This window comes from Glycine soja, chromosome 10, assembly GCF_004193775.1.
Source record: "Glycine soja cultivar W05 chromosome 10, ASM419377v2, whole genome shotgun sequence".
Taxonomy (NCBI): domain Eukaryota; kingdom Viridiplantae; phylum Streptophyta; class Magnoliopsida; order Fabales; family Fabaceae; genus Glycine; species Glycine soja.
In genome coordinates, this window is record NC_041011.1 from 52,075,045 (window position 1) to 52,099,756 (window position 24,712).

The 24,712-nt window shown below is 34.2% G+C and overlaps 3 protein-coding genes and 1 pseudogene across 4 annotated transcripts; 3 read left to right on the forward strand and 1 right to left on the reverse strand.

Moving 5' to 3' along the window:
- The first annotated feature begins 295 nt into the window (after positions 1-295).
- Positions 296-9,928, forward strand: LOC114372006 (lysine-specific demethylase JMJ25-like). 2 transcript variants are annotated; one of them, XM_028329369.1, is made up of 13 exons: positions 297-2,065; positions 2,179-2,294; positions 2,734-2,833; positions 2,918-3,056; positions 3,529-3,592; positions 3,677-4,412; positions 5,331-5,660; positions 6,162-6,650; positions 7,146-7,218; positions 7,306-7,391; positions 7,837-7,956; positions 9,384-9,442; positions 9,605-9,928. In XM_028329369.1, the coding sequence occupies exons 1-13, from the start codon at positions 737-739 to the stop codon at positions 9,630-9,632; spliced, it is 3,669 nt and encodes a 1,222-aa protein (XP_028185170.1). In that variant the 5' UTR covers positions 297-736; the 3' UTR covers positions 9,633-9,928. The 2 variants fall into 2 exon arrangements, with proteins under 2 accessions (XP_028185171.1, XP_028185170.1); XM_028329370.1 differs by lacking the exons at positions 7,837-7,956; positions 9,384-9,442; positions 9,605-9,928 and having other exon boundaries at positions 296-2,065; positions 7,306-7,400.
- Positions 9,929-13,691: 3,763 nt separating this feature from the next.
- LOC114371915 (CAX-interacting protein 4-like) lies at positions 13,692-16,790 on the forward strand. The gene is made up of 2 exons (XM_028329235.1): positions 13,692-13,881; positions 15,510-16,790. Exon 2 carries the CDS (start codon positions 15,537-15,539, stop codon positions 16,488-16,490), a length of 954 nt encoding a protein of 317 aa, XP_028185036.1. The 5' UTR covers positions 13,692-13,881; positions 15,510-15,536; the 3' UTR covers positions 16,491-16,790.
- A 1,474-nt stretch (positions 16,791-18,264) lies between these two features.
- Positions 18,265-20,225, forward strand: LOC114370858 (WAT1-related protein At3g30340-like). Its single transcript, XM_028328253.1, has 6 exons — positions 18,265-18,472; positions 18,681-18,737; positions 18,877-18,993; positions 19,075-19,477; positions 19,642-19,793; positions 19,875-20,225. Exons 1-6 carry the CDS (start codon positions 18,282-18,284, stop codon positions 19,996-19,998), a joined length of 1,044 nt encoding a protein of 347 aa, XP_028184054.1. The 5' UTR covers positions 18,265-18,281; the 3' UTR covers positions 19,999-20,225.
- A 422-nt stretch (positions 20,226-20,647) lies between these two features.
- LOC114370856 lies at positions 20,648-23,819 on the reverse strand (annotated as a pseudogene).
- Positions 23,820-24,712: the final 893 nt, after the last annotated feature.

A 24,712-nucleotide genomic window follows, 5' to 3' on the forward strand; every position in this document is an offset into this window, starting at 1 on the left:
TATAAATAATAATTTGTCGAAGAAACATGGATCTTTTTTCATCCTCACCCAATAACTAACTAGTAGCATGTTTAGATTTTTGTTAGTCTTTATAAAAGTATTTTTTATATTTTTAGAGTTAGACTAGAAAACATTAGAAAAGAATACATCTTCCTAAAATATATGTTTAACACCTATTATTTTTGTTATCACAAATTGATTAAAAAAATTGAGCACTTATATTTTTCAGTCTATTTTAGAGTGGCTACTATAAAATAAAACAAACAGACACCGATTTGAATGAAATAGTCTTTGGTGTGGTTAAGAGACAAAAGGCAAAGGAAAGTGGCATAGTAGCTAGTTGGAAGCAAACAAAGAGGTTGAAGCCCACAGCTTTGGAGTTTCCTCGCAGGCTGAAATAGTAGTTCCGTTCAGACTTCAGACACATCTTTTCACTTCTTCTGTCCTTCCACTGTTTCCCACTTCCAACTCGATGCTTAAATAAGTCCAATTCTTAAATTTAATGTTGGCGCCTGATTTGAAAACTCTCCCTCCCTTTCCATAATTATCTTTGTACGTGTCGCTTGTGTGTGTGTGTTCAACAGTATATAATCTAGATTCAAGACAGACACAACCCGATAACTAAACTAGGGTTCACATTTTGTTTTGCCGAAATCTTTTTCACCATCATTGTGATTGTTGAAACTCATATTGTTTTTTCTACTCGTAAAAACAACTATTTGATTCTCTATATTCCATGGCGCGCGGAAGGAAGAAGCGGCAAAAGAACACAGCTATTATTCCTGTGGATGCAAACCCCACTCAGCAAATAACCCAATCCTTGGATATTGATGCTGAGTGTGAGAGTGAGACCAAAAGGATGAAATTTGCTGAGAACAACGGTGGTGGGGCAGGGGGTTCTTCTTCTGTTGTGAAAAAGAAGCGTGGCAGAAAAAGTAAAAAGGAGAAGGAAAACATGGAAAAGATGTTAGAGAGCAATTTCTTGGAGAAGAGAGATGCTCAAAATGACAACCATGGTGAAAATGCTGAAGTGGGAGGTTCTTCTTCTGTTTCAGAAGGTGTGAAAAAGAAGCGTGGAAGAAAGAGTAAAAAGGAGAAGGAGGACATGGACAAGATGTTAGAGAGCAAATTCTTGGAGAAGAGAGATGCTCAAAACGAAAACCATGGTGAAAATGGTGTAGTGGGAGTTTCTTCTTCTGTTTCAGAAGGTGTGAAAAAGAAGCGTGGAAGAAAGAGTAAAAAGGAGAAGGAGGACATGGAAAAGATGTCAGAGAGCAATTTCTTGGAGAAGAGAGATGCTCAAAACGAAAACCTTGGTGAAAATGGTGAAGTGGGAGGTTCTTTTTCTGTTTCAGAAGGTGTGAAAAAGAAGCGTGGAAGAAAGAGTAAAAAGGAGAAGGAGGACATGGAAAGGAAGATGTTAGAGGAGAAAGATGCTCAAAACGAAAACCATGGTGAAAATGGTGAAGTGGGAGGTTCTTCTTCTGTTTCAGAAGGCGTGAAAAAAAAGCGTGGAAGAAAGAGTAAAAAGGAGAAGGAGGACATGGAAAGGAAGATGTTAGAGGAGAAAGATGCTCAAAACGAAAACCATGGTAAACATGTTGAAGTGGGAGGTTCTTCTTCTCTTTCTGAAGGTGTGAAAAATAAGCGTGGAAGAAAGAGTAAAAAGGAGAAACAGGACATGGAAAATAAGATGATAGAGGAGAAGGATGCTCAATACCAAAACCTTGGTGAAAGTGGCGGCGTAGGAGGTTCTTCTTCCGTTCAAGAAGTTGCGGCAAAGAAGCATGGCAGAAAAAGTAAGAAGGAGAAGGAGGACATGAAAAGGAAGGAGATGCTAGAGGACAATTTGTTGGAGGAGAAAGATGTTCAAGACAAAAACCATGGTGAAAATGGTGGGGTACCTGATACGAGGCATGGAAGAAAAAGAAAGACGCTTAAGGAAGATGATGGTGAGTTGCCTGCGGATTCTCCAGGAAGTGGCATTCAGAAACACTATAGTCTCAGGGCCCCTAAAGTCAATACAGAAGCCGTGATGCCAAACATCAGCAAGAAAGATCCTAAGGTTACATGATTTATTATTCAACAAAAAACATGAATGTTTGTTTTAGTTTGGCTTTACATATGAACATGATTTAGCTTATATTTGAGGTTATGTTTCTGTTTCTCAATCAACAGTGCCTTAAAGAGGAGTCCTTAATGTGTCATCAATGCCAGAGAAATGATAAAGGCAGGGTTGTGAGATGCACAAGTTGTAAGAGGAAAAGATTTTGTGTACACTGTATAGAAAATTGGTATAACATAGCCTCTGTTTCATTTTTTTCTCTCCTCTTTCTATGTCAGTTATAAGACCATTATACTGTATATGCCTTGTTTGGTTGGGTAAGATCTATACAAGGTTATCTCTGTGTCCCCACTGCATTGGCAACTACCAATCTGGCGGCGTCTTAACAGTGCTGTAAGATTTTGAACAGATTATTGGAAAGAATTGAAATAAAAAGTCCTTGTTTGAATGCAATGTTTTTTAATAATTTGTATGGGGAATTTCTAGAAATTACAGACTAAATTTTATATGCTACTATTTCATATGTTGGGAGAAAAGTCTTAGCTGATTGAAACAATTGCAAGATCAATGCCCTGAAAAGTTATTGCATAAATTGCAAGTTTTGGTTTTGAATGATGATAACTTGACCAATTTGTCAATCCTTGATGTTTTTGCTGTGTTTTGTTTAGGTATCCTCATTTGAAAGAGGATTATATTGCTGAGGCATGTCCTGTGTGCCGTGGTAATTGCAACTGCAAAGCATGCTTGAGATCCAATGAACTTATTAAAGTTAGTTCTTTCCTCCTTTTAGATTGGGTTTTCCTGTGGTTTTCTGTATTCTATATTTGATTGTTACTGTTTGGTTTACTGTAGAAAATGAAGAAAAAAGCAAAAACCAATGAAGACGAGAAGGTTGAACTCTCTATGCATTTGCTGCAAGTACTTCTTCCCTATTTAAGGCTGCTGGATGAAGAACAGATGATTGAGTATAAGACAGAAGCAAAGATACAGGGTATTTTTTTTTTTCAGTTAGGACTCTTGATTGAGGTTATTAATATGTGAACTGATGTTTCTCTGTAAAGAGATGAATTTGATGCTGAAGCAAAACTAGATTTGATTGGTGCCTGTTTGTTCCAACACACAACTAAACCATTGTTTTGAAGTGATGCCACGAACATATCTCTTTGCAGTAAATTCTGACCTCCAAAAGAGAAAGAATTATCTGTTTTAAGTTGCAACCCACTTCTTATGGTTGTTCCCCCTCTTATTTTGTAGTTTGTTTTGTGAATGTTTCTTGATTTGGTTCCTTATTTTTAGAATTATTTCTCTCTCTCTATCTTGGATCACTTATCTACTTTGAACTATTTTTCTTGTATGCACTGTGACAGCATAACTTAAGTTTGTATCTCATGCTTCAGTCAGAGTTCAGTACAAGTTCCATATCTTTTTCATTGTATAATATGCTTTTGGGATGTGCACTACAGGGCTCTCAGTCTCAGAGCTAAATATAGTACAGGCAAATTTTGATGAAGATGAGCGTGTGTACTGGTTGGGATCTTTCTCACTTCTTATTGTTTTTCCCCCCAGCTATCTTGGCATCTTTAGTTGTTAACTTAATACACTCTCTTGTAGTGACAACTGTAAAACGTCAATATTTGATTACCACAGAAGCTGTACAAAATGCTCTTTCGACCTTTGTCTCATCTGTTGTCGTGAACTTCGTAGTGGGGAGCTTGTAGGTGGTGCAGATCCAATTTTGGTAGAGTTTGTCTGTCAGGGTCGTCATTACCTGCATGATGAAAAAGAAAGTAAAAGTGTAAAACGAAATGAACCAAATGCTGTTGCTCCTGTAGTTCGTGAATGGTCAAGATCTGGGTGGCATGCAGAAAGTAATGGTAGCATTCCTTGTCCAAAAGTCAATGATGAATGTAACCATGGTTTTCTTGAACTGAGAAGCATATTAGGTCAACATTTTATCACCAATTTAGTGCATAAAGCAAACAAACTGGCACAAGCATACAAGCTTCAAGATGTAGTTAAGATACCTGACAACTTCTGTTCGTGTTTGAGGCTTGATAGAAACACAGATGCTAGATATAATAATATGAGGAAGGCTGCTTCTCGGGCAGATTCCGGTGACAACTATTTATACTGTCCAAGGGTTGTAGATCTACAGGATGAGGATTTAAGGCACTTTCAGTGGCATTGGGAAAAGGGGGAGCCTGTCATTGTCAGCAATGTGCTTGCAAAAACATCTGGTTTAAGCTGGGAACCACTTGTCATGTGGCGTGCATTCCGTCAGATGACTAAGACCAAGCATGAACAACATTTGGATGTGAAGGCAATTGATTGCTTAGATTGGTGTGAGGTTTGTTTAATTTCTCAATCTTGAACTTCGAGGGATTTTTGCACAAATTCCATTGCTCATGTTCATTCTCATGAAGCTTATGTTTAAATTGTTTAATGTTGGTACTTATTTTAAATTGAAAATGGCAAACAGAGAATAATTTAATTGTAGCAATTTTATGTTGTTGAATTTCCTACTTGTTTCCTGAATTTGGTAATTCCACCTTTTTTCTGGATTGGGAGTTGTTTCAGTGCATTTAATATTGCCAATTATTTGAATTCCTTAGAGTTGTCAGAACTGAATGTCCTAGAAATATTTTGGTAACTACTGAAAAATTACAATTTTTGGCTGGATAATTCTACTATAAGAAACAATATGCGGATGTTCTGCTGTCTGGGTCATAAAGAGATACCAGTCCAAGGTGGAATGTTGGCCCAACAGAACACACTTTAGGCCCTTGTTGCTTGCTTTATGCTCTCTCCCAATCTTGAAAATGTGTATTGTATGAGCTGCTATAATCATATTCATCTTCCGAGTCCTAGGTTTTTCTCCCTATCATATATCATCTTAAAAATTTATCTCAATTTCTTGCTGTCTGTTGTCCCTGTCCCTTTTTGCTGTTCTTGCTTTTCCTACCCAGACCCTTTCTTGTTGCCTTTGTGCTCTGGTTTTCTATTGGTATGTTTGTCTGCTTCTTAGACTTAGTCACAGCATCTAGCCGATGTTGGGTAAAATGTACTTTTTAGGTTTCTTGCTGATGTTGAAAATATTATTTTCAACTTGTATTTATTCTATTTTTCTGTTTTGTAATCAGATCAGAGTAAATCATGTTGCTTTATTTTACTGATTCATGATTCTTTACTGTTTTTACTTGACATGTCTGCTATTCTGTTGCTGCTGATTTCAGCAGTTTTTATTTGAGTTGTTGGTTAAATGCAGGGAGAAATTAATATCCACCAATTCTTTACTGGGTATACAGAAGGTCGTGAGGATTGGCTTCGCTGGCCTCAAATATTGAAATTAAAAGATTGGCCTCCTTCTAATTTATTTGAGGAACGTTTGCCTCGACATTGTGCAGAGTTCATATCTTCCTTGCCCTTCAAGGAGTATACTGATCCTCTCAAAGGTTCTCTTAACTTAGCTGTGAAGTTGCCTATGGGTTGTCTAAAACCAGACATGGGACCAAAGACATATATTGCTTATGGATTTCATCAGGAGCTCGGGCGTGGTGATTCAGTGACTAAGCTCCATTGTGATATGTCCGATGCAGTATGCTCTATTTCTTTTCTCTTTCCTGGCCTGCTATTTTCAATTACAGATTCATATTGGAAGGTGCATTGTTTATAGGATGTAGAAATTGTTGTATTTGATAATCAATTTCATTTCGCTGTTCCGTTTCTTACTAGCAGATTGTTGCTTAAATTCCATGTCATGGTTATTCTGTTCGGTGCATTGTCTTCAGTCCATAACTCCCATTTATTTGACAAGTTGTTGCCCTGGTTGTTTTAATGATTGATTGATTATTAGAAAAAGTAATCTTGTTATGATTGGTGGGATCATTACATTAGTATCTTTAAGAAGTTGAAATGAATGGTGCATTTGGATTAGAGAAAGCTGTAATTAGTGTATACTTCTGGCTGTTGTATAGCTTTTCCTGATCAAATATTTGTTTTATATTTATTGCTGTATGTGGCCCTGAGTGCATGCATGTTAATGATGAAATTGAAGTATCTTTTTATTCCTTTTCTTTTAATAATTTGTCTGTTTTAGGTAAATGTGTTGACTCATATTGCTGAAGTGAAATTGAAACCAGACCATCTTATTGTCATTGAGGAGTTGAAACAAAAGCACTTTGAACAAGACAAAAGGGAACTACTTGGTGATGATCAGAATAGAGAAACTAGTGTTGACATGCTTAATAATACATCTTCTACTAATGCTTTGGATAAGCAAAACAGTGTCCAAATCATGGAACACAAAGGTGGATTATGTGATGGAAAAGAAGTGTATCAGTTCCATCAACCCTCTGGTGGTAATGCGGTTGCCATTGCTAATGAGGATGGTCTTTCATGCGGATCAAAGCTTAAAGAGGTTGACAAAGTAAAACTAAAGCAAGAAAGTGATATGTTGTCTGCGGGGGATGGTTCAGAAGGTGCTCTCTGGGATATTTTTCGGAGGCAGGATGTACCTAAATTGCAGGAATATCTGAGGAAGCATTTCAGAGAGTTCAGGCATATTCATTGCTGTCCTTTAAAGCAGGTAAATTAATATTGGATAGTCCTTGTCAACTTGAGTCATTAATAAAGCTTGGTTCCTACCAAATAGTTTTAGTGCTGGGTTATATTTATAATATTTGGAGGTTTTTACACTTGTGACATTGGCATTCTTCCATTGCCTTATTTTCTTCTGATAAAATTTTCGTTAGATACACATGTTATATGGGATTGGATGGAGGATAAAGCTGCTATTAAGTAGTTGTGATTTGTGAATAGTTATTTTGAAGATGAGATTAAATGGTTTTTGTTACTGTGTCCATTCTTTAAACACAAGCAGTGAAAAATATTATGGTGTTATTACCAGTCCAAAATGCTCATTAGTTTTTCAAATAAATGTTTTATATAATTGGCTTTGGCAATTTTAAAGTTTTGATTTGGCAGACAATAACTATGTATACAGATCATCCATCAGTCTGGGAGTACCTCACTCATTAGGATTTATTTTTTCTTAAATGGGGCATATCCTTTGGTAATGTAGGTTATTCACCCCATCCATGACCAGACCTTCTATCTGACTGTGGAGCATAAGAGGAAGCTTAAGGAGGAGTATGGTTAGTAACACATTTTTCATATTTTGAATGGGGGTGGTAGGGGTTTGAATTGTGTCTCTACATTGATGGTTTCAAATTTTCTTGTAGGAATTGAGCCCTGGACTTTTATTCAGAAGGTAGGGGATGCTGTTTTTGTTCCAGCTGGTTGTCCTCACCAAGTCAGAAATCTGAAGGTAAAATGATCATACATGGTGAATTTGTGTCATCTTTACTGTAGGTATGATGCATCCTTGTTTGCCTAGAGATGTATAAAATGCTAAGTATTTTATGATTTTAGGTGTGGTTCTGACACACTATAATAGTATCTTAGCTCACTTCCTTAAATAAAGCCTAGGTCCTTCATTAGCAAAGCAAGCCTATGAAGGAAGTGAAACCTGCTGATTCATTTAAGTTTTTGGCTCAAGTGTTTTTTTATACATTTAAGTTTGATTACTTTTATTTTTGTTGTAATTTTTTTTGTTATATACATCAACACCATGGAGGTTTGAATCTATGATTTCTCACAAATTACTCTACTCCCTAACAGCCAGCTTACTTTTTGTGGCTTGATTGATTTTATTTAAAGTAAATTTAAAATATTTTTCATGAAAATCCATGATAAATGTCTTCCTTTTGCAGTCATGTATTAAGGTTGCATTGGATTTTGTCTCTCCGGAAAATGTTGGGGAGTGCTTTCGTTTGACAGAGGAATTTCGCACACTTCCAATTAGCCATGCGTCTAGTGAGGACAAATTGGAGGTATGCCAAAATACTTTTACTGATTTGATTCTGCCACTTATTTGCTTCTCCATTGTTTTGAGATGTAACATCTCATTTTTTTGTTAGCCTTTGATGGGCTAAGTTGTTTTAGGAAGTTTCTCTCTCTCTCTCTCTCTCTCTGTATATATATATATATATATATATATATATATATATATATATATATATATATATATATGGTTTGTTAGCTACAGTGTTATATGCATAGTTTGATAGATCTGAAGGAGGAAATTAGGTCTCGGTTTATTGTTATTGGTGTTTTGAAGGAGGAAACTCCTTGCTAGGGGGAATGCTTGTGCTTGTACTGAAATCTAGTCTTAAAAAAATTGTTTAATACATCAGTAGGTCTTTGAACTATTTGAGAATTTTTAATTGCACCTCTAAACTAAAAAAATCTGATTGAGTCCTTGATCTTCTACAAATTTTGTAATTAGGTTCCTGGAGTGAGTAAAAATGCTGCAAATTGTCATTTTTCTGTTGGATTCAAGCTGCCATAAATTAACCCAAGGGACTTCTTTTAAAAATCGTAGAAGATCAAGCAGCTAATTACATTTTTTTAATAATTTAGGGATCTAATTAAAAATTTCCAAAAATTTCAGGGTCCTACTAATATATTAAACCAAAAAAAAGTTATTTCTGTAATTTATTCAGAATTCAGTATGTTCATTTTTTGAGTTCAACAATTTGGTTGGACTTGTTGGGTGCCATTGAGAAGGATGAACTCAGTGGAAAAAGCGTAGACAAATGTTGAGGAGATGAATGTTGGGATGCAAAGATACATTTCTAACCATAAGGATTAGATGCGAAATATGGGAGATGCTATCTCAAATAGTTACAAAGATTTTGGATATAAATATGAAAAAGGCTTGACAACTTGGATACCATTGTTAAAAGATTTGGCTAAGCAAGAAGTACTAACCATGTTAGAACTAGTCAACCACAACCAGAATCAAACATCATACTTCGATGCCCATTCATCCCTGCAAAGCTCTAATAACTGGGTTTGTTGAACCCATTTTGATCCTTAAAAGTTAAAAGCTTTTTCTCTTTGGTACTGTCAACTTTAGTTTTGAAGTTGGTTTCAAATTCAATGTCCTTTTGACGTCATATTGGTCTTGAAGGACTGTTTAGGTGAATGGAAATCGGTATTTACACTTTGACATTAATGCCTGTGGTTAGAAGAGTCCAAATTTTGAGCTATTTTCTTTGGCTTATGATTGGTGTGGTTCCTGCTTATTAAGTGTTTGGTTCTGTGAAGTAACAAACTTGATGCATTCTAGAATTTATTGAAAAGCAGTAAGACCTAAGCATGGCACTGCAAACAGTTGTATTATGATTGTCATGTCAACAGTTTTTTACTGTGATTTTATGCAAACTTTCCCTATTGATTGCTGCTTTTGAAACAGGTGAAGAAGATGACAATATATGCTATGCAAGATGTGATCGGAAAATTGGAGGAAGCAAGGTTAGTAATTGCAAACTTCAAGCCCTTTGAGAATGAACTGTGTTGCTTGCATTTGCTGAATACGTTGTTTACTTTGTAGTGAAGGCATTGCTAGATTATGTTCTTTAGGCTCTTGATTCAATTATCATTTGTGAAATTGATGATTGTTAATCAATTTTACAGGTCCGGGAAAACCAAGGTTCCAGAGTAAATATTATCTGTAACAGATCATAGCCAATTGGAATTGTAAATTTTTTGGAGCAATTAGCTTATTTCAGGTGTGATGATGTTGGGTTCCATGTATTGTGACTGTAAGAATGGTTCCATATTTTGTTTTGCAACCACACCTGGAAGGTTGTACATGTAATTGTCACCGCCTATATACCTAGTGTATTTTTGAGTTTTTGAATGCATAGATGATGATAATCTAAGTTGCCCCTGTTGCATTTTGTAGCAGAATTTCTGGAGTATTAATTTGATATCATGCCCTTTGTTTTTGCCTCGCAATATTCCTCTCAAAAGAAGTATATAAACAGTACCGTTGACTCTTGGTCAGGTGGAAGGATATGTTTGATTGTGTTTTAACTTGTTTATCAAAACTATTTTATAAAATATTTTTCAAAATTTTTTATTACGAGAATTTGTCAACATGATTTTGAAAATAGTTTTTAAAGGAAAGAGACATAATCATGTTTGAGTGGGTACTTGCGAAATTAATTTTGTAGATGATATATGTTATGATTGATTTATGTTTAAATATTTGTATTCTAAAACTAATTTTGATTGTAAAACTTATGCTCTGTTCAAAGAAACTTTTCCATAAGCATATTAAGTCAAATAAATTGAATTTTTTAAAGTTAAATTTAACTTATGTTTATGAGCTTTGGGAAAAATCAGATGAAAAGTTTTTATAAATTTATTGCATAAATCATTTTTAGTTTGTGGAAAAAAATTCAATTTATCTTACATTTATTTTTGAGTAATTTACACTGACACGTCCTCGGATATCGACTTATTACATGGACACCCCGAAAGCGATGTTGTTTAATTTTAAGTGAAAGGTCGGAATTACCCTTCTGACTTAACCCACGCTTAGTGCACCGAAAAGTTAAATGTTTCTGAAGTTAGAAAAGAGCAAATGTGGTCTGCTAGGGAATGACGGCGAGGCTTTGGAAGCGTAGGTGAACACGGGGAGTCGTTGTAGAAGACAAACTGAGTGCAACGACGCTCGCAGTGAAAGAGCATTGTCTCATGTTTGTGTTTTAGGGAAGCAATTACAAGGGTCAATGGACATTTTGTAATGTATTTTTCCCAATTAAGCATCGAAGGATTGGGGGGATCTTTTCAATCTTTGGCTTCTGGTTATCCATTATCCCCACATCATTATGTAGTGGAATACTTGGTAACCAGCTACTATGTTTTGGCTTTGCTTTTGTAATATTCTCTCATCAATATATATGTTTTTGCTGATTGAGAAAAATAAATGATGTCGTTGCCTATCTTTTTGTTTTCTTATGCTTGATTTTGTTGTAAATATATTACGCTCTTGTTATTACCAATTTTTTGCTGCCAAGTTTGAACCCAAAGGTGCTTCATGAATGAAAAATATAGTTGGGTTGAAGGTTGTGGTCAACTAGGAAGATGAGGGTATTTTTGTCTTAAAAAATTCATTAAATTAGCATGTGCCTCACATGTTATAGGTTTGGCTCAATAGAACGAGGGGTGCAAGTCTAGCAAATTGCAAAACTTAGGGGGGTTTTATGCAAGGGTTCATGAACCATTTGGATGCGAGTCTAATAAGTTTAAAATATAGGAGGTGTGCATGTAATTTTTTCTTTATTTTTTTATAGGAAACTTTAGTGTACATAATTATTTTTTGTTCTGCATGCAGATAAATTCGACTCCGAAAGATGAAAATTCAAATTTTAATCTCATAAAGTGAGAACAGTGTGACAAATTCATCCATTTGTTAACTTTCATCTGTTGCCGTTAATGAAAGAGCTTACGTGACATATTTATGGACAAATTTGTCAACACTCTACACATTTAGAGGCGAAAATTATATTTGTCCAAAAAATAATTTAATTTTGATCTTCTCCTTTTTTTTAATCGTTACAAACATAACATTACACTAAACACTTAAAAAAATAGGAAAAAAAACATAAGTTAAAACAAATATAATAATAAGCATAATCTGACTATTGTCTATTGTTCTGAAATTTTTAATGTGACAAGATTATGTAGTGACAAAATTAAGTTAAGTCTCATTTTTTTTTTTGTAAGAATTAACTTAATGATTGTGCATTTTTGTTTGAGTCTCATATCTTGGGTAAAATATTGTCACACTAAAAGTTTCAAATCAATAAAAAAAAATTATACTTATTAATCAATTTATTTGTTTATTATGTTTGTTCTAACTTAGATTTGCTTTCTTATTTTTTTAATTAGTTATTGTAATGTTATATTTGCAACAATTAAAAAAAGATAAGATGAAAATTAAATTATATTTAAGAACAAAAATGACTATTAATCCAAAACTTTATCTAGGATCTTAACATAATTATTTAACCTAATGTGAAAAATACGGTTTATTACTTTTAATCAAACAGAGGTTGGGAGGCAAGCAAATTTATCGACCAATAATTAAAGACAAATTAATTTTGATATTTCTTATTGTAAAATTCAGCACACTTAAAGTCATCCATTTTCCAGTATGTTTTATGTCAAATTAATGAAGATTTTCTTTTTTGAAGTGGTTAATAATTTTGAGTTTATTGAAGTGTGTAATGTATGTTAACTTTGTGCAACAAGTGATTAATACTTTTATGAGATTATTGATATGTCTAGTAGAGGTCAAATTTGTCTTAAAAGAAGGGATTAATATTAATAGATACTGAAACAACTTATTTTTATACATTAGGTGGAAAAACCCAACAATTAATGACAGATTATAACTCATTTGTAAGAAAGAATTTCATCTTATGCATCAAATTGAATTTCGAGAATCTCAATTTTTACAATAAAATAAAAAATAGATATGAAGTTACCAAAAAAGGATATGCAAACTATTTTAGCTAATTGTGAGCTTTAGACAATGAAGTTAGTCCCAAAGTATGTAAAATTCAACACACTTGATGTCATCCACTTTTCGATATGTTTTTTGTCAAATCAATGAAGATTTTCTTTTTTGAAGTGGTTAATAATTTTGAGTTTATTGAAGTGTGTAATAGATGTTAACTTTGTGCAAAAAGTGATTAATACTTTTACGAGATTATTGATATGTCTAATAGGGGTCAAATTTGTCTTAAAAGAAGGAATTAATATTAATCAGATACTGATAATTGTGAAACAACCTATTTTTATGCATTAAGTGAAAAAACCAAACAGTTAATAACATATTTTAACTCATTTGTAAGGAAGAATTTCATCTTCTGCATCATATTGAATTTTGAGAATCTCAATTTTTACAATAAAATAAAAAAAATAGATATGAAATTACCATATAAGGATATGCAAATTATTTTAACTAATTATGAGCTTTAGACAATGAAGTTAGTCCCAAGGTTTGGCATTTTCTAGTCCATAGTTGCATTGTGCCTTTTCCCATGGTGGGTGGGTTCATATATAAGAGAATGTTATTAATTCAATGAATATGTTAGGGGATCAAATCAATGAGAATTTTGACACTGTGTGTTTGTTTATCCCTCTAGGTCTATAATGTATTAAATGTTATTGTCATAAGAATTATTTTTACACGAAATAATCTTTCTCATTAATCAATTGAGTTAATAGATCATTATTTTATAAAATAAATAATATTGTTATACATAATACTAAAATTTATAATATATATTTAATGTGTATATAAATTTAAATAATAAATTTTGTAATAATTAATTTTAATATAACCCATACAAATTATTTAATTTGTATATTTTTTTATAAATAAAAATATTTATTATTAAAAATTTTAATATATTAATAAATTAAAAAAATATATTTTTTAAAAAAAACTAAAAAAAAACATTTACGAATTATTATGTAATTCATATGACTCATACATATCACGTAATCTTATGAGTTTTTATTTTATTTTATATTACATTATTTTCTAATAAGTGTGATAAGATAGAACACTTGGCTCACTTTTATCTATCTTTAATTTGTAATAATATTTAAAAAACTAAAAACAAAAAAAAATGAATCTAAAAACTCAATCAAAATTGATTTTGTTTTTAAAAAAACGAATAAACATCACATGTGAATGCGTTTTAAATATTTTGGATAGCAATTCCGTGCAGATGAAGTGTCTCCGCCTCTGGTCTTTTCTCTTCTCGCAAGCGGAGCCCCAATTTCTCCTTCACGAACCCTAATTCACTCTTCCCATTCGAAATCTCGATCACCTTTTCGATTCAACCTTTCTCTCCTCGCTAATCTCTTCGTTCGCCTCGCACATCAAGGTTACTACGCGATTCTGATTCTCTTTTTCTTTCTCTTCTCTCTGATCCTAAATCATGTCATATTTTTTCCGCATGCTTGTCGTTTGTTTGCATGGTTTTCGCGTCCTCTCTCTGTAGCTATTATGAATCGATTTGTCTTTGGGTTGATGCAGAGACAGAACATAGGTGTTTCTATATGCTTCCTTCCAGTTTGTTTTTGATAACTAGTTATAATTTATATTCTCTATTCATGTCGATTCTTTGTTAAGATGTGACGGAATGATCCTTTCACTGCCCCACACCTGCGTATTTCCTGATTTTGAGCAGTGCCCATGGATAAATGAATATGGATGTCTCTGTGAATTGTATGTTTTTCTTTATTATAGGTTCTAGGTGTTTGATGAAAATACCGAAATGTGTTAAGCCAATGAACTAATGAGGTTGTGATCTGGTTGTACGTATGAAATTAACGCGTGTGTGTGTGTGTGGGGTGGTGGGATCAATCCTTCTTCATGTTTGATAACATTGCATATCAAGTAATGGTTGTAGATTCAGTAATGTAGTCATTGACAATGTGTATGAGCATCTGGTTGTGTTGAATCTTTGATTGATCACACACATTGTTTGATGAATTGTCTAACCCAAGATCTTCCTCCTTACTGTGTCACGGATAAATAATTTTTGTTTTGGTCCATTGAAATTTGAAGCCTGCACAAATTGTTGAGATTTGGGTGTGTTTTCAAATGCTTACAAAGCATATGTATATAATCTGCATGAATATAAATTCGACCAAAGCATATATTGTATGGTAAAGTTAGGGGTGGCCATGGTTTGGGAAAAAACCCAAACTGATCCATGGTTTCCACCAAACTAAACGTTTCCAAAACCGGTTTAGATAAACTGATGATATTTGCAGACAACTGTGTGTTTAGAACACAGATTGTAGAATATCACATACCACGGTTATTCCAACGACAAAGTGTTGGCTGAATTCATGATATGCTTCAGTTGTTACTTATGATTTTAGTTTCATGTGATGGGGTTTTTTATGAAAGTTATTATAGTAACTGTTATTTATGGAAGTTTGGTTATGCTTATAATTGACTATGGTCTAGAGCTTTTATCCTATTGGGGACCAGTAATTCAGTGCCACTCTGGTGGCTGTACCTCTGTTTGTGAACAAGAATTATCACTCAATATTTTGCATGTTTGCTCCTTGCAGTCTACTTCATGTTATGGACCTCAATGGGCTGGTCATATTAGAGTTACTGTCGAGGAAGAATTGTAGAACTTGTTATATCTTGAAAATAGTTGAAAGAATAATTGCTATTTAATATCAGAAATTGAGATAATATTGTGTGGTATACCATATTGGAAAATACAAGAAACGTCTTAACAATGTTTTTTTTTTTATTGGAATGTCTTAACAATGTAATCTGTCTTTTCTGACCTGTTTTAGCATTTGTTGCTCTTGAACTACTATATTTTGTTTTATGTTAAATAGGGTCTTCTTAACACTAGAACAGAAAATAGACTTGACCCCTGGAAGGTTATATTCTTTCACTGGGAAAGAGAGAAAATCTTTTTTTGCTTATATTTTTTTGCCTTGTTTCAGTTCCTGATGGTTAAGTTGCATTTTCTCTTTGCAGGTGAGGGATTGAAATTGAATCCTCAAGATGCCAGCTACAGCAGGAAGGGTTCGCATGCCTGCGAACAATAGGGTTCACAGCAGTGCAGCGCTTCAAACCCATGGTATATGGCAAAGTGCCATCGGCTATGACCCTTATGCACCCAATAAGGAAGACAAGAAGGATTCTTCTCAAAATCTGCCAAATGCAGAGCCTGATGCTGAGAATGCATATGCTAGCTTCCAGGGGCTTCTACAGCTTGCTAAGATAACAAATGCTGAGGTGGATGTATCCCGTGGGGCCTGCAAAAAGTGTGGCCGTGTTGGGCACCTCAAGTTTCAGTGCAAGAACTATGTGAAAATTAAGGATGAAAATGAGAAGGATCCTGAAGCAATGCAGCCTGTGGGGTTGGTTGGATTGGATAAAAAGTTGAAGGCTGACAAGGTGGATAAGAGAAGCAATGTTGAGAGCTCTGAAGAGGAGGAGGATAGTGAAAGTTCAGATTCTGAGATTGATTCTGAGATGGAGAGAATTATTGCTGAAAGGTCTGGGAAGAAAATTAGTGGGAAGAGAGGTTCTTCTAGAAAGAAGGGGGATTTGGATGATGATGGATCCGACAAACATTCTGGCAAGAGGAGAAAGAGAGGTAGGTCAAAGAAGAGGAGTGCTAAGAGGGAAGTTAGTGATTCGGATGATTCAGGTGAAGAAAGAAGGAGGAGGAAGAGAAGGCGGGAACCCAGGAGGAAGAGGGACAATTCTTCAGATGAAGACGACGAGTATAAGCGCAGGCATAGAAAGAGTAGGAAGGAGAAGAGGAGAAGGAGAAGCCGTCTATCAGATCCTGATTCCTCTGAAGATTTCATTAGAAGGCACAAGCGAAAGAACAAGAGGGCCTCATCATCATCTGACACTGATTCAAGTGGATATAATGATTCAAGGAAGGGTAGGGATGTCAATAAATCAGGAAAGAGAAGGAGCCGTCACCATGGGGATGATGAATGATTAGTGCCGTAGTCAATTTTATGCCTCCTGATGTTTCTAAATTTTCATGTATCATACACCTATAATATGCTTGTTTAAATTGTACCTTGCTTTGCTCGATTTCAGAGTTTGGATGTTCAAATACTCTGACTATATTGACTTTTACTCTCGTTTGAGATTAAGTTCATGGCTGGTTGTTTTGCACAAGCTTATAGGTGTTATTTTATAGCCTTACGATCAAGAGCTGAAGGAACTTGGTGTATACTCCTGGTTTCTATATGCTATTCTCAATGTTTAGTATAAATTTAGTCCATATAATCATTTTTCGCCTTAGTCCTATAATTTTTTTATTTTTTTAACATATTGGTCTCTATAATTGTTTTAGCAAATTAGTCTTGTTTATTAAAGTTATAGTAGTGATAAATTTTTTATTTAGGGAATAAACAAAAAAGTAATGTTTTAAGTGCATGGATTAAAATAGAGTTTTCTTATTCAGACAATCAATAAATGATGTCAGTTATAAGGACCATATTTTCAATTTAACCAAAGAATAAATAAAGTTGAAATATGGTTTCACTGTCTGATTAAAGCGTTGATTCTTAGTTGTTTGATTAAAACCATTGTATAACGAATTGATTAAAATCGTTCCAATAGAATAAATAAAATAAAATTTCAAAAGTGAAATGAAATTCTTTAGGTGGAAAAATGGTACGGGTATTCCTTCATTTTCATGATGAAATGTCTATTTATTGAAGAAATATCCATTCTCTTGGTTTGAGTTTTTTCTTTTTACTTTGTTCTTTTCAAAAACCTAAAAGTAAAAAGTGGAATGACTTGTTTACATTCCCATTACGTTTCTAATGCATTCCAATAATTTCCTCCCACCAAATCGTTACTAAGATGTGTTGAGTGATGAAAACTGTGCAGAAATTGTATTCCCAGAATATCAAGCTCGACGAGCATTAGCTTTATATAATTTGGCCACCATGATGTGATGAAACTATAGTCTAAATACACAACGAACCATTTTTTCCACGTCTGCAAGCAATATGCATTCCAGTCAGATAGCATCCTTCAACTTTCTGCTATCTCTCTTCTGCCAAGATTTGACATATTGTTCTTACTTGGAATAAACAAAATAAATAAAATAAGTAACGTGGCAAGTAAATCGGAAGAACAGATTCCCAGTTAGCAAAAGAAATGGGAGACAATATGTCATATCTGTTTCTACTTTCTTCTCTAATTTGCTTACAAGTTACAACCACTAGTGAAATTCTACTACAAACACATATTCACTAGGATAAGAAGCTAATGGTAGCTAATGGTTCAAAATGCAGAAGAAAAGAAGCTAATTCTGATGTCAATTGATGTTAGATAAATAACACGTGATTTAATTTATTAGCATTCACTGTGTTGATCTCAGGTGCTGAAAATTCTAGCAAAGGGAATGTGAAAGGAATCAACGTGTAAAATATGGCAATTTGACCCAAAAAAATATTCATGTGATAAATCTGATATGTTATTCCCTATTTACCTAGTCTGAGGTGAACCAATGACTATGAACGAATATCTCATCTTAGTAGTTGGTCCGGCAAGATTACATGTAAATTTCCACCATGAGAAATTAAAAACTAGCTAATAATAAGCTCTTGAATATTGAATGGAGAGTGTTGATCTGATGAGGAATATATCATCATGCATGTTTGTTCCCCTGCTCTAGGAGGCTATTGAATTCCTCTATAAATTGGAGAAGTCAGAAGACATCACACCATTCTTATAAAACATAAGTACAAAATTTAAAAAAGAAAATTCATGATGTTGACACATTGCCATGAATTGTGCAAGCCAGTTTCCATCATGATTCTAGTTAACTTGACTCTAGCTTTTGTCAATTTACTTCTGAAGAAGGTTCTTAATGAAGGAATGGACTACATGTGCATTATAACATATCGACAGGCAATTTCATTTATCTTCATGGCACCTATTGCTTGCATCTATGAAAGGTAAGAATCAATTTCATTTATTATAACACTGTTTGATCTATATAGCCAACCATACTTAGAGGAGAAAAAAAATCAACATATGCCTTTGGTTAATATTCTTGCCCTCGTTTTGCTATCATGTATATAAGTCCTTTGGTGACACAAATTTTCTTCTAGGACTTTCAAAATTTTACAAATGACAGGACAAACCACTTTCTACTTTTTACAGGAAATACAAACTGGAGGTTCACATAATATCTCTCCTTTTCCTCAGTGCTCTTCTCGGGTAAGTAATATTGTAACCAATACGCTTCTGATTTTGTACTGATGTTGTTTATAATTTTAATGTAATAATTAGTGGTCAGTGGCTAGCAAAGACAGAATATCACAGTTTATGATTTTAATATTTTATTGATGCTTTTCAGAGTAACAATTCCTCAATACTTATTTCTTCTTGGACTTAAATATACGTCTGCCACATTCTCATGTGCGTTCCTCAACATGGTGCCTGTATTTACGTTCATTATGGCAGTGCCATTTGGGTAAGTTAAACAAAAGGATATTAAATTGATTGTGGAATACAAGAACAATAATTTTTATCCTTTGGGTTGAAATTTTACTAGGATAGAGAAGGTGAACGTGCAAAGCAAGAGTGGTAAAGCCAAAGTCATGGGAACTTTTGTGTGCATTGGTGGAGCTTTGTTATTGGTCCTTTATAAAGGAGTGCCCCTTATCAACCCACAATCTCAACACATAGCAAACAAAATTACAAGCACACCTCCAACTGCCAAGTTAGAGAAATGGATTATAGGTTCCATACTTCTGACACTAGGTTGCCTCCTGTGGTCTTCTTGGTTCATTATACAAGCAAAGATTAGCAAAAAATACCCATGTCAATACTCTAGCACAGCTATTTTGTCACTTTTTGCTGCCATTCAATCAGCAATATTAAGTTTGGTCTTCAAGAGAAATAATGCTTCGTGGATTCTCAAAGGAAAGCTTGAAATAATTAGTGTTGCATATGCTGTAAGTATATTATACATCATTTTAAATTATTTTGAAATAGTCTGTTTCTTTGCAAATTCTGAGTTCAAATCTAAATATCAATTTGCATTTCAAGTAGAAGATTAAAAAAGCTTGAGTACCTGTTCAAGCCTTAACATTCAAATTTGTTGTTTATGTGAGCCTAGGGATTGATAGGGTCCGGCTTGTGCTATGTGGCAATGTCATGGTGTGTCAAACAAAGGGGTCCACTTTTTACTGCAGCTTTTACCCCCCTTATGCAGATATTTGTGGCCATGCTTGATTTCTCTGTACTAAAGGAGGAAATTTACTTGGGAAGGTTGGTTTCTTTAATGACTTTCTAGATTCCACCATTTCTACTTTCCACCGCATCTAATGTATCTCCATCTGCAATGAGCAGTGTTGCAGGATCTACCTTGGTTATTGCTGGCATGTATATTCTTCTGTGGGGAAAAAGCAAAGAGGAAGAAGGGCAACATGTTCTGAAGGATACACAAACAAATCAGGATGTAGAATGTCAATAGCAGTGCTACCAATGGTAATGAATAACTTTGATCCAAATGTGTCCTCTAAACTTTGTGGGATACAAATTCTCTAAATAACAAAAAAGTAAAATGCTGTTATAGGAACCAAAAGCAGTTAAGTTTAAGACTTCTATTCAAAACAGAAGATCAAAAAGTTTAGCTCGAGGATAAATATTTTGTCAATTATCCAAAAAGTAAAAATCAACCACTGCATGCTTAATCTTGAAGTTTTATCTTAACTATATGGATTTGTACACGTGAAGCACAAGAGTTCCAACTTCATATGGCGAGATGGAACAGCATCTACTCATCAAAATCTGGAATATTAAAGTAAAGAAGTCACATTCACACCCTCTTAAATAAAGGGGAAAAAAGAATCTGTTTCACAGAATAACGGTGAAACTGAGAAGAAAAGAATTTCACTTTCAATCAATCACCATCACATAATCTAGAAAAAAAATTAATAAGCAAAAAACCTGGTTGTCGCTACCTTGTACGAACGAAATATCAACAAGCAAAAAATCTGAACCTGGAATATCAAGTTCATTTCGGACAACAAGAATACTTAATACAATTTGCTGCAATCACTACATCCAATTCCAATAATATCAATTTGATTAAACTCACGTAATACTGGTCACTTAACGAATGATACAAATACTGAAATATATTACATAAAAAGAAGCGATACATCTAACTCGGGTGTGCAATTTTTTCCCACTCATTAACTGATAGTTACAGTTCAAAAATTATGGTGGGAGAATGATGCCTCAATTTTAAAGCAGGAAAAATCTCTGAACTCCAAAAACACTTGTAAAGGACTTAATGTGAAGTGAAGACATTTTGCTATAAACCCATAAACCAAAAGGATTTCTGATTCTTAAATAAGATTGAGCTCTAGATTATTTGCGATAATTCTTCCAAAAATTAAATTGCTACAAACTTTTAACACCATCTATTCAAAAGATAAGCAAGTCATCTTCCATTGATACATCCAGCGATCTTTCCTGATTGTCTTCGTGACAGCTAAGTTTCATTTGATAGACAACAAAATTTAGCATAAAATAAGTTTCCTCTGAATCAGGATGTGTTTTATCATGAGCAATAAAACTATGAAGGACTCCAGATATTTCAACAAAACTAAACCCAGGCGATTTTTTAACCCCTCTTCTCTCCATAGCTTCTCTCATGCTTCTTGCATCATCCCAGCATTTGCCAACCACATACATATTTGATAAGCCAAAATATCTACCATCATGATTTGGTTCTAGCTCAATAAGCTTCCTGCCGACTATTTCTGCAAGAGCTAAATTTCTATGGTTAATACACCCACTAAGAAGGGCACCTAACATGGAAGCTGTTGGTTCTGTGGGCATTTGACAAATAAATTGGTATGCAGTGGTTAACTGACCTGCACGTGCCAACGCATCTACCATGCAAGCATAGTGCTCACTTGTAGGTGTCATGCACTCATGCCACATTTACTAAGACTCTCAAAGAATACCATGCTTCTTCTTTTAACTATCCCTCCATGGCCATAGGCAGCCAACAAGCACAAGTATGTGACCTCATCAGGACAGATACCAACTATTTGCATTTCCTTAAACAATTTAAGGGATTCTTCAACCAATCCATGTGTTGCAAGACCTCCAATCACTGCATTCCAAATCAACACATCAGTTTGACTCTTAGAGACACAGTGGAATATAAGCAAAGCCTCCTCTATTGCCCCACATTTGGCATACATATCCACAAGAGAAGTCTGCAAGACCAATGTCAGTGGCCACCCATTGTCAACTATGTACTTGTGTATCATTCTCCCCTTTTCTAAAGCACCCAGGTGTGCACAGGCACACGAGACACTCACCGTGGTTACTTCATTGGCTTTGGGCCCAACAGCCTGCATCTTTTCAAAGACAGCCATGGCTTCCCTGTATTCCCCAGCCTTAACATAACCATCAAGCAAAGAGCTCCATGACCGGACATCCTTCTCTAACATGGACTCAAAAACTTTCTGAGCCATAACCATATTTCTCCACACTTAGCATAGCCATCCAACATGGAATTCCATGAAACCACATTTTTTTGCTGTATACTATCAAATAACTTTTGAGCCCACTTAATTTTCCCGCAAGCAGCATACATGTGAATCAAAGAATTCTGGATAATGCCCAGTTTTTATAATGTGGGCATGCACAGATACACCAGTTTCCTGGTTTAAAAGGCGCGCTGATGCCTTCACAAGAAATGGGTATGTAAGATAATCTGGTGCAACCCCAGGCGCAGCATCTTGAGAAAAATGGATACGGATTAGATTTGATTTGATTTTTGCTATTTGAGTATCCTCTTATGATTGTATTCCAGCTAAAAATTGCAGGACTGGAAAGCTGGGAGAATACCCTGTAGGAATAGTTAATGTCGCCCAAATTTGGCAGAGCAGAAAAACAAAGAATTTTGGATATAAATGGGTTATCTTGAGATAAGCCAAAGGAGATCACAACAGCATGAAGTTGCTTCAGTTCAAGCATTGATTTGCATTCATCAAGGAAGCTGAGTAGATTATGGTTTATATTTGTAATTTTACACGACAATGACACACCAAGCATTTAGAAATATATGTTGTAACACCTGCAGGTCTAATGCTTCAAGTGTTATGTATCATCCAAGCAAGGGTGAGCCCAGGCAACACTGTTAAGAGACATAGAATACAATGGTCAGGGATCAATAGGTCCTCTAGCTCTGAATTGAATTTACAAAGTGGGTCATTAATGAAATAGAGCCAGCAACGTAAATGGGAAATCAAATTAAGACATAATGGAAGCCCTCAGGCCTAAGCAAAATTAAACAAAAAGGTGAAATAGATTATTTGAACAAATGAAGAATTAAGGGAACCTGTCTTCTTTTATTGTTCATTTTAATAAAGTTGTTAAATTCACAAAACCTTCCAACAGCCCACAATTTCATATCACTTTCAATTGGCAAAAATGCAGCAAAATAAGATTTTAGTATTGATGCATCAAGACCCAAAAATAAAAACTTAAAACCAGGGTCAATCAAAATATCTCTAATAAATTTGAACTGAATCAAACTACCCAGCATGACCCATGGATTATGAGAATGCATGGTTACTCTCATAAAGGTTTAATTCCCAATTAATCACAGGAAAAAGTTCAAATCCCAGCCCAAAATTTGAAGAATAAGCCGATCTCATATTTCTTAACTTCAAAGCCCTTCCACCAATAATTTAGTCACCACTAAAAAATAGGTTCTCACAGCATGATTGAGACTGAGCCATCACAATCAAGATTAGGAACCAAGAATTAAACAGGAAAACAAGGATTACACACTATTTAGACATTTAATCAAACACAAATATACAATAATATGCTTCAAGTCTTCAACCTCGAATCACAGTGCAAGATAATAAAAAGTGACTTTCTGTAATTGAAACCCAGTCACATAAATTCTTTTACTGATTCAAATCTCTTGACTAAACAGAGGGATTATATCAAATTCAACAAGTATAATTCAAAATCAAATATTTAGGCAAAAAAATAAAATTTTAAGGCCTTCTTTTGTTTTGTTAGAAAACTCAACTTAAGAACATAGCATTAGTATTCCCCTCTGTAGCTTGTTATGTTATATTCTGTGAGAGTTGAAAAGGTTCAGCATAGCAGTGCATAATATGAATTCACTCAAGCAGTCCAATTTGTACAAATGATTTATTCAAGTAGTTGTTCGTGCAATAAAGTTTCATTCAGTCATTTTATTAAGCAGTTTGCAAACAGTAACCCTGTCTGTGATTCCAGAAAATAGCTCTAACAGCTTTGAAACCAAGTTAGTTCAAACATAAAAGCAACAAAAAATAATTATAATATAAAATGAAGCATACAATACAACAACAACATCAAAGTAGACAAAGACGCAAAACCAACAATATAGTTAAGCCCAAGTGATTCATACCCGCAAAAAGAGACGTGTTGATGTTTGTGGAGCTTTCCTTGCACGCAACATGCCACGGTAATTTCCACTTGCGTAAGCGTTCTTTTCGCCTTTGTATTATATCTTAATCTTATTTGCTGCACTTCACTTGTTTCGATGTTGCAATGCAATTTCATGCATTCCTTTCCTCACGTAGGATACGTTCGTTTGACGAGAAATAAAACGGAAAAGAAGAATAAATGAAAATAAAATGAGGTGAAATTCTTATTTTTATATTTTATTTTAATTCAAAACTTTTATCTTAATTAAATTTTTTTTCTTTTCACTCAAATGTTTACTTCTTCCTTTTGGGTGAACTAACACTTTGATACTCAAAAATGTAATTCTTTGTTACTTACCTAATAGTAAAAATAGACAATAGGAGTGTAAGTGATCTAAATTAATAATTTGTTAATGGAACTTGAACTACATTGTTTAAAGTTTCAACTAATAATTGCTATCATTTTAAAAATATATATTAAATTATATTACAACTCACAATTATTAGATTGAGTTATTCTCTAAAACCAAAATTAAATTGTTGTATGTTGTAAGTGAATAAAAGTGAGAGTTTGAGATTTTCTTTACTCAATCTGTCACATAACACATAAAACTAGATAACTAGTATTTTTTTGTTATATATTTATTATGTGGTCAAAATTGAGTTGGAATTAATAGGATTAGGAGAACTCGTTATCCAACTTAAATTTAATTGGGTAAACTAAACACAATA

Excerpts from the sequence above, each read along its gene's own strand:
- LOC114371915 (XM_028329235.1), top strand. The coding sequence starts at position 15,537 with ATGCCAGCTACAGCAGGAAGGGTTCGCATGCCTGCGAACAATAGGGTT.
- LOC114372006 (XM_028329369.1), top strand. The coding sequence starts at position 737 with ATGGCGCGCGGAAGGAAGAAGCGGCAAAAGAACACAGCTATTATTCCT. Across the intron at positions 2,295-2,733 it reads GTACACTGTATAGAAAATTG|GTATCCTCATTTGAAAGAGG; the intron begins GTATAACATAGC and ends TGTTTTGTTTAG. Across the intron at positions 6,651-7,145 it reads ATTGCTGTCCTTTAAAGCAG|GTTATTCACCCCATCCATGA; the intron begins GTAAATTAATAT and ends TTGGTAATGTAG.
- LOC114370858 (XM_028328253.1), top strand. The coding sequence starts at position 18,282 with ATGATGTTGACACATTGCCATGAATTGTGCAAGCCAGTTTCCATCATG. Across the intron at positions 18,473-18,680 it reads ATTGCTTGCATCTATGAAAG|GAAATACAAACTGGAGGTTC; the intron begins GTAAGAATCAAT and ends TACTTTTTACAG. Across the intron at positions 18,738-18,876 it reads TTCCTCAGTGCTCTTCTCGG|AGTAACAATTCCTCAATACT; the intron begins GTAAGTAATATT and ends GATGCTTTTCAG.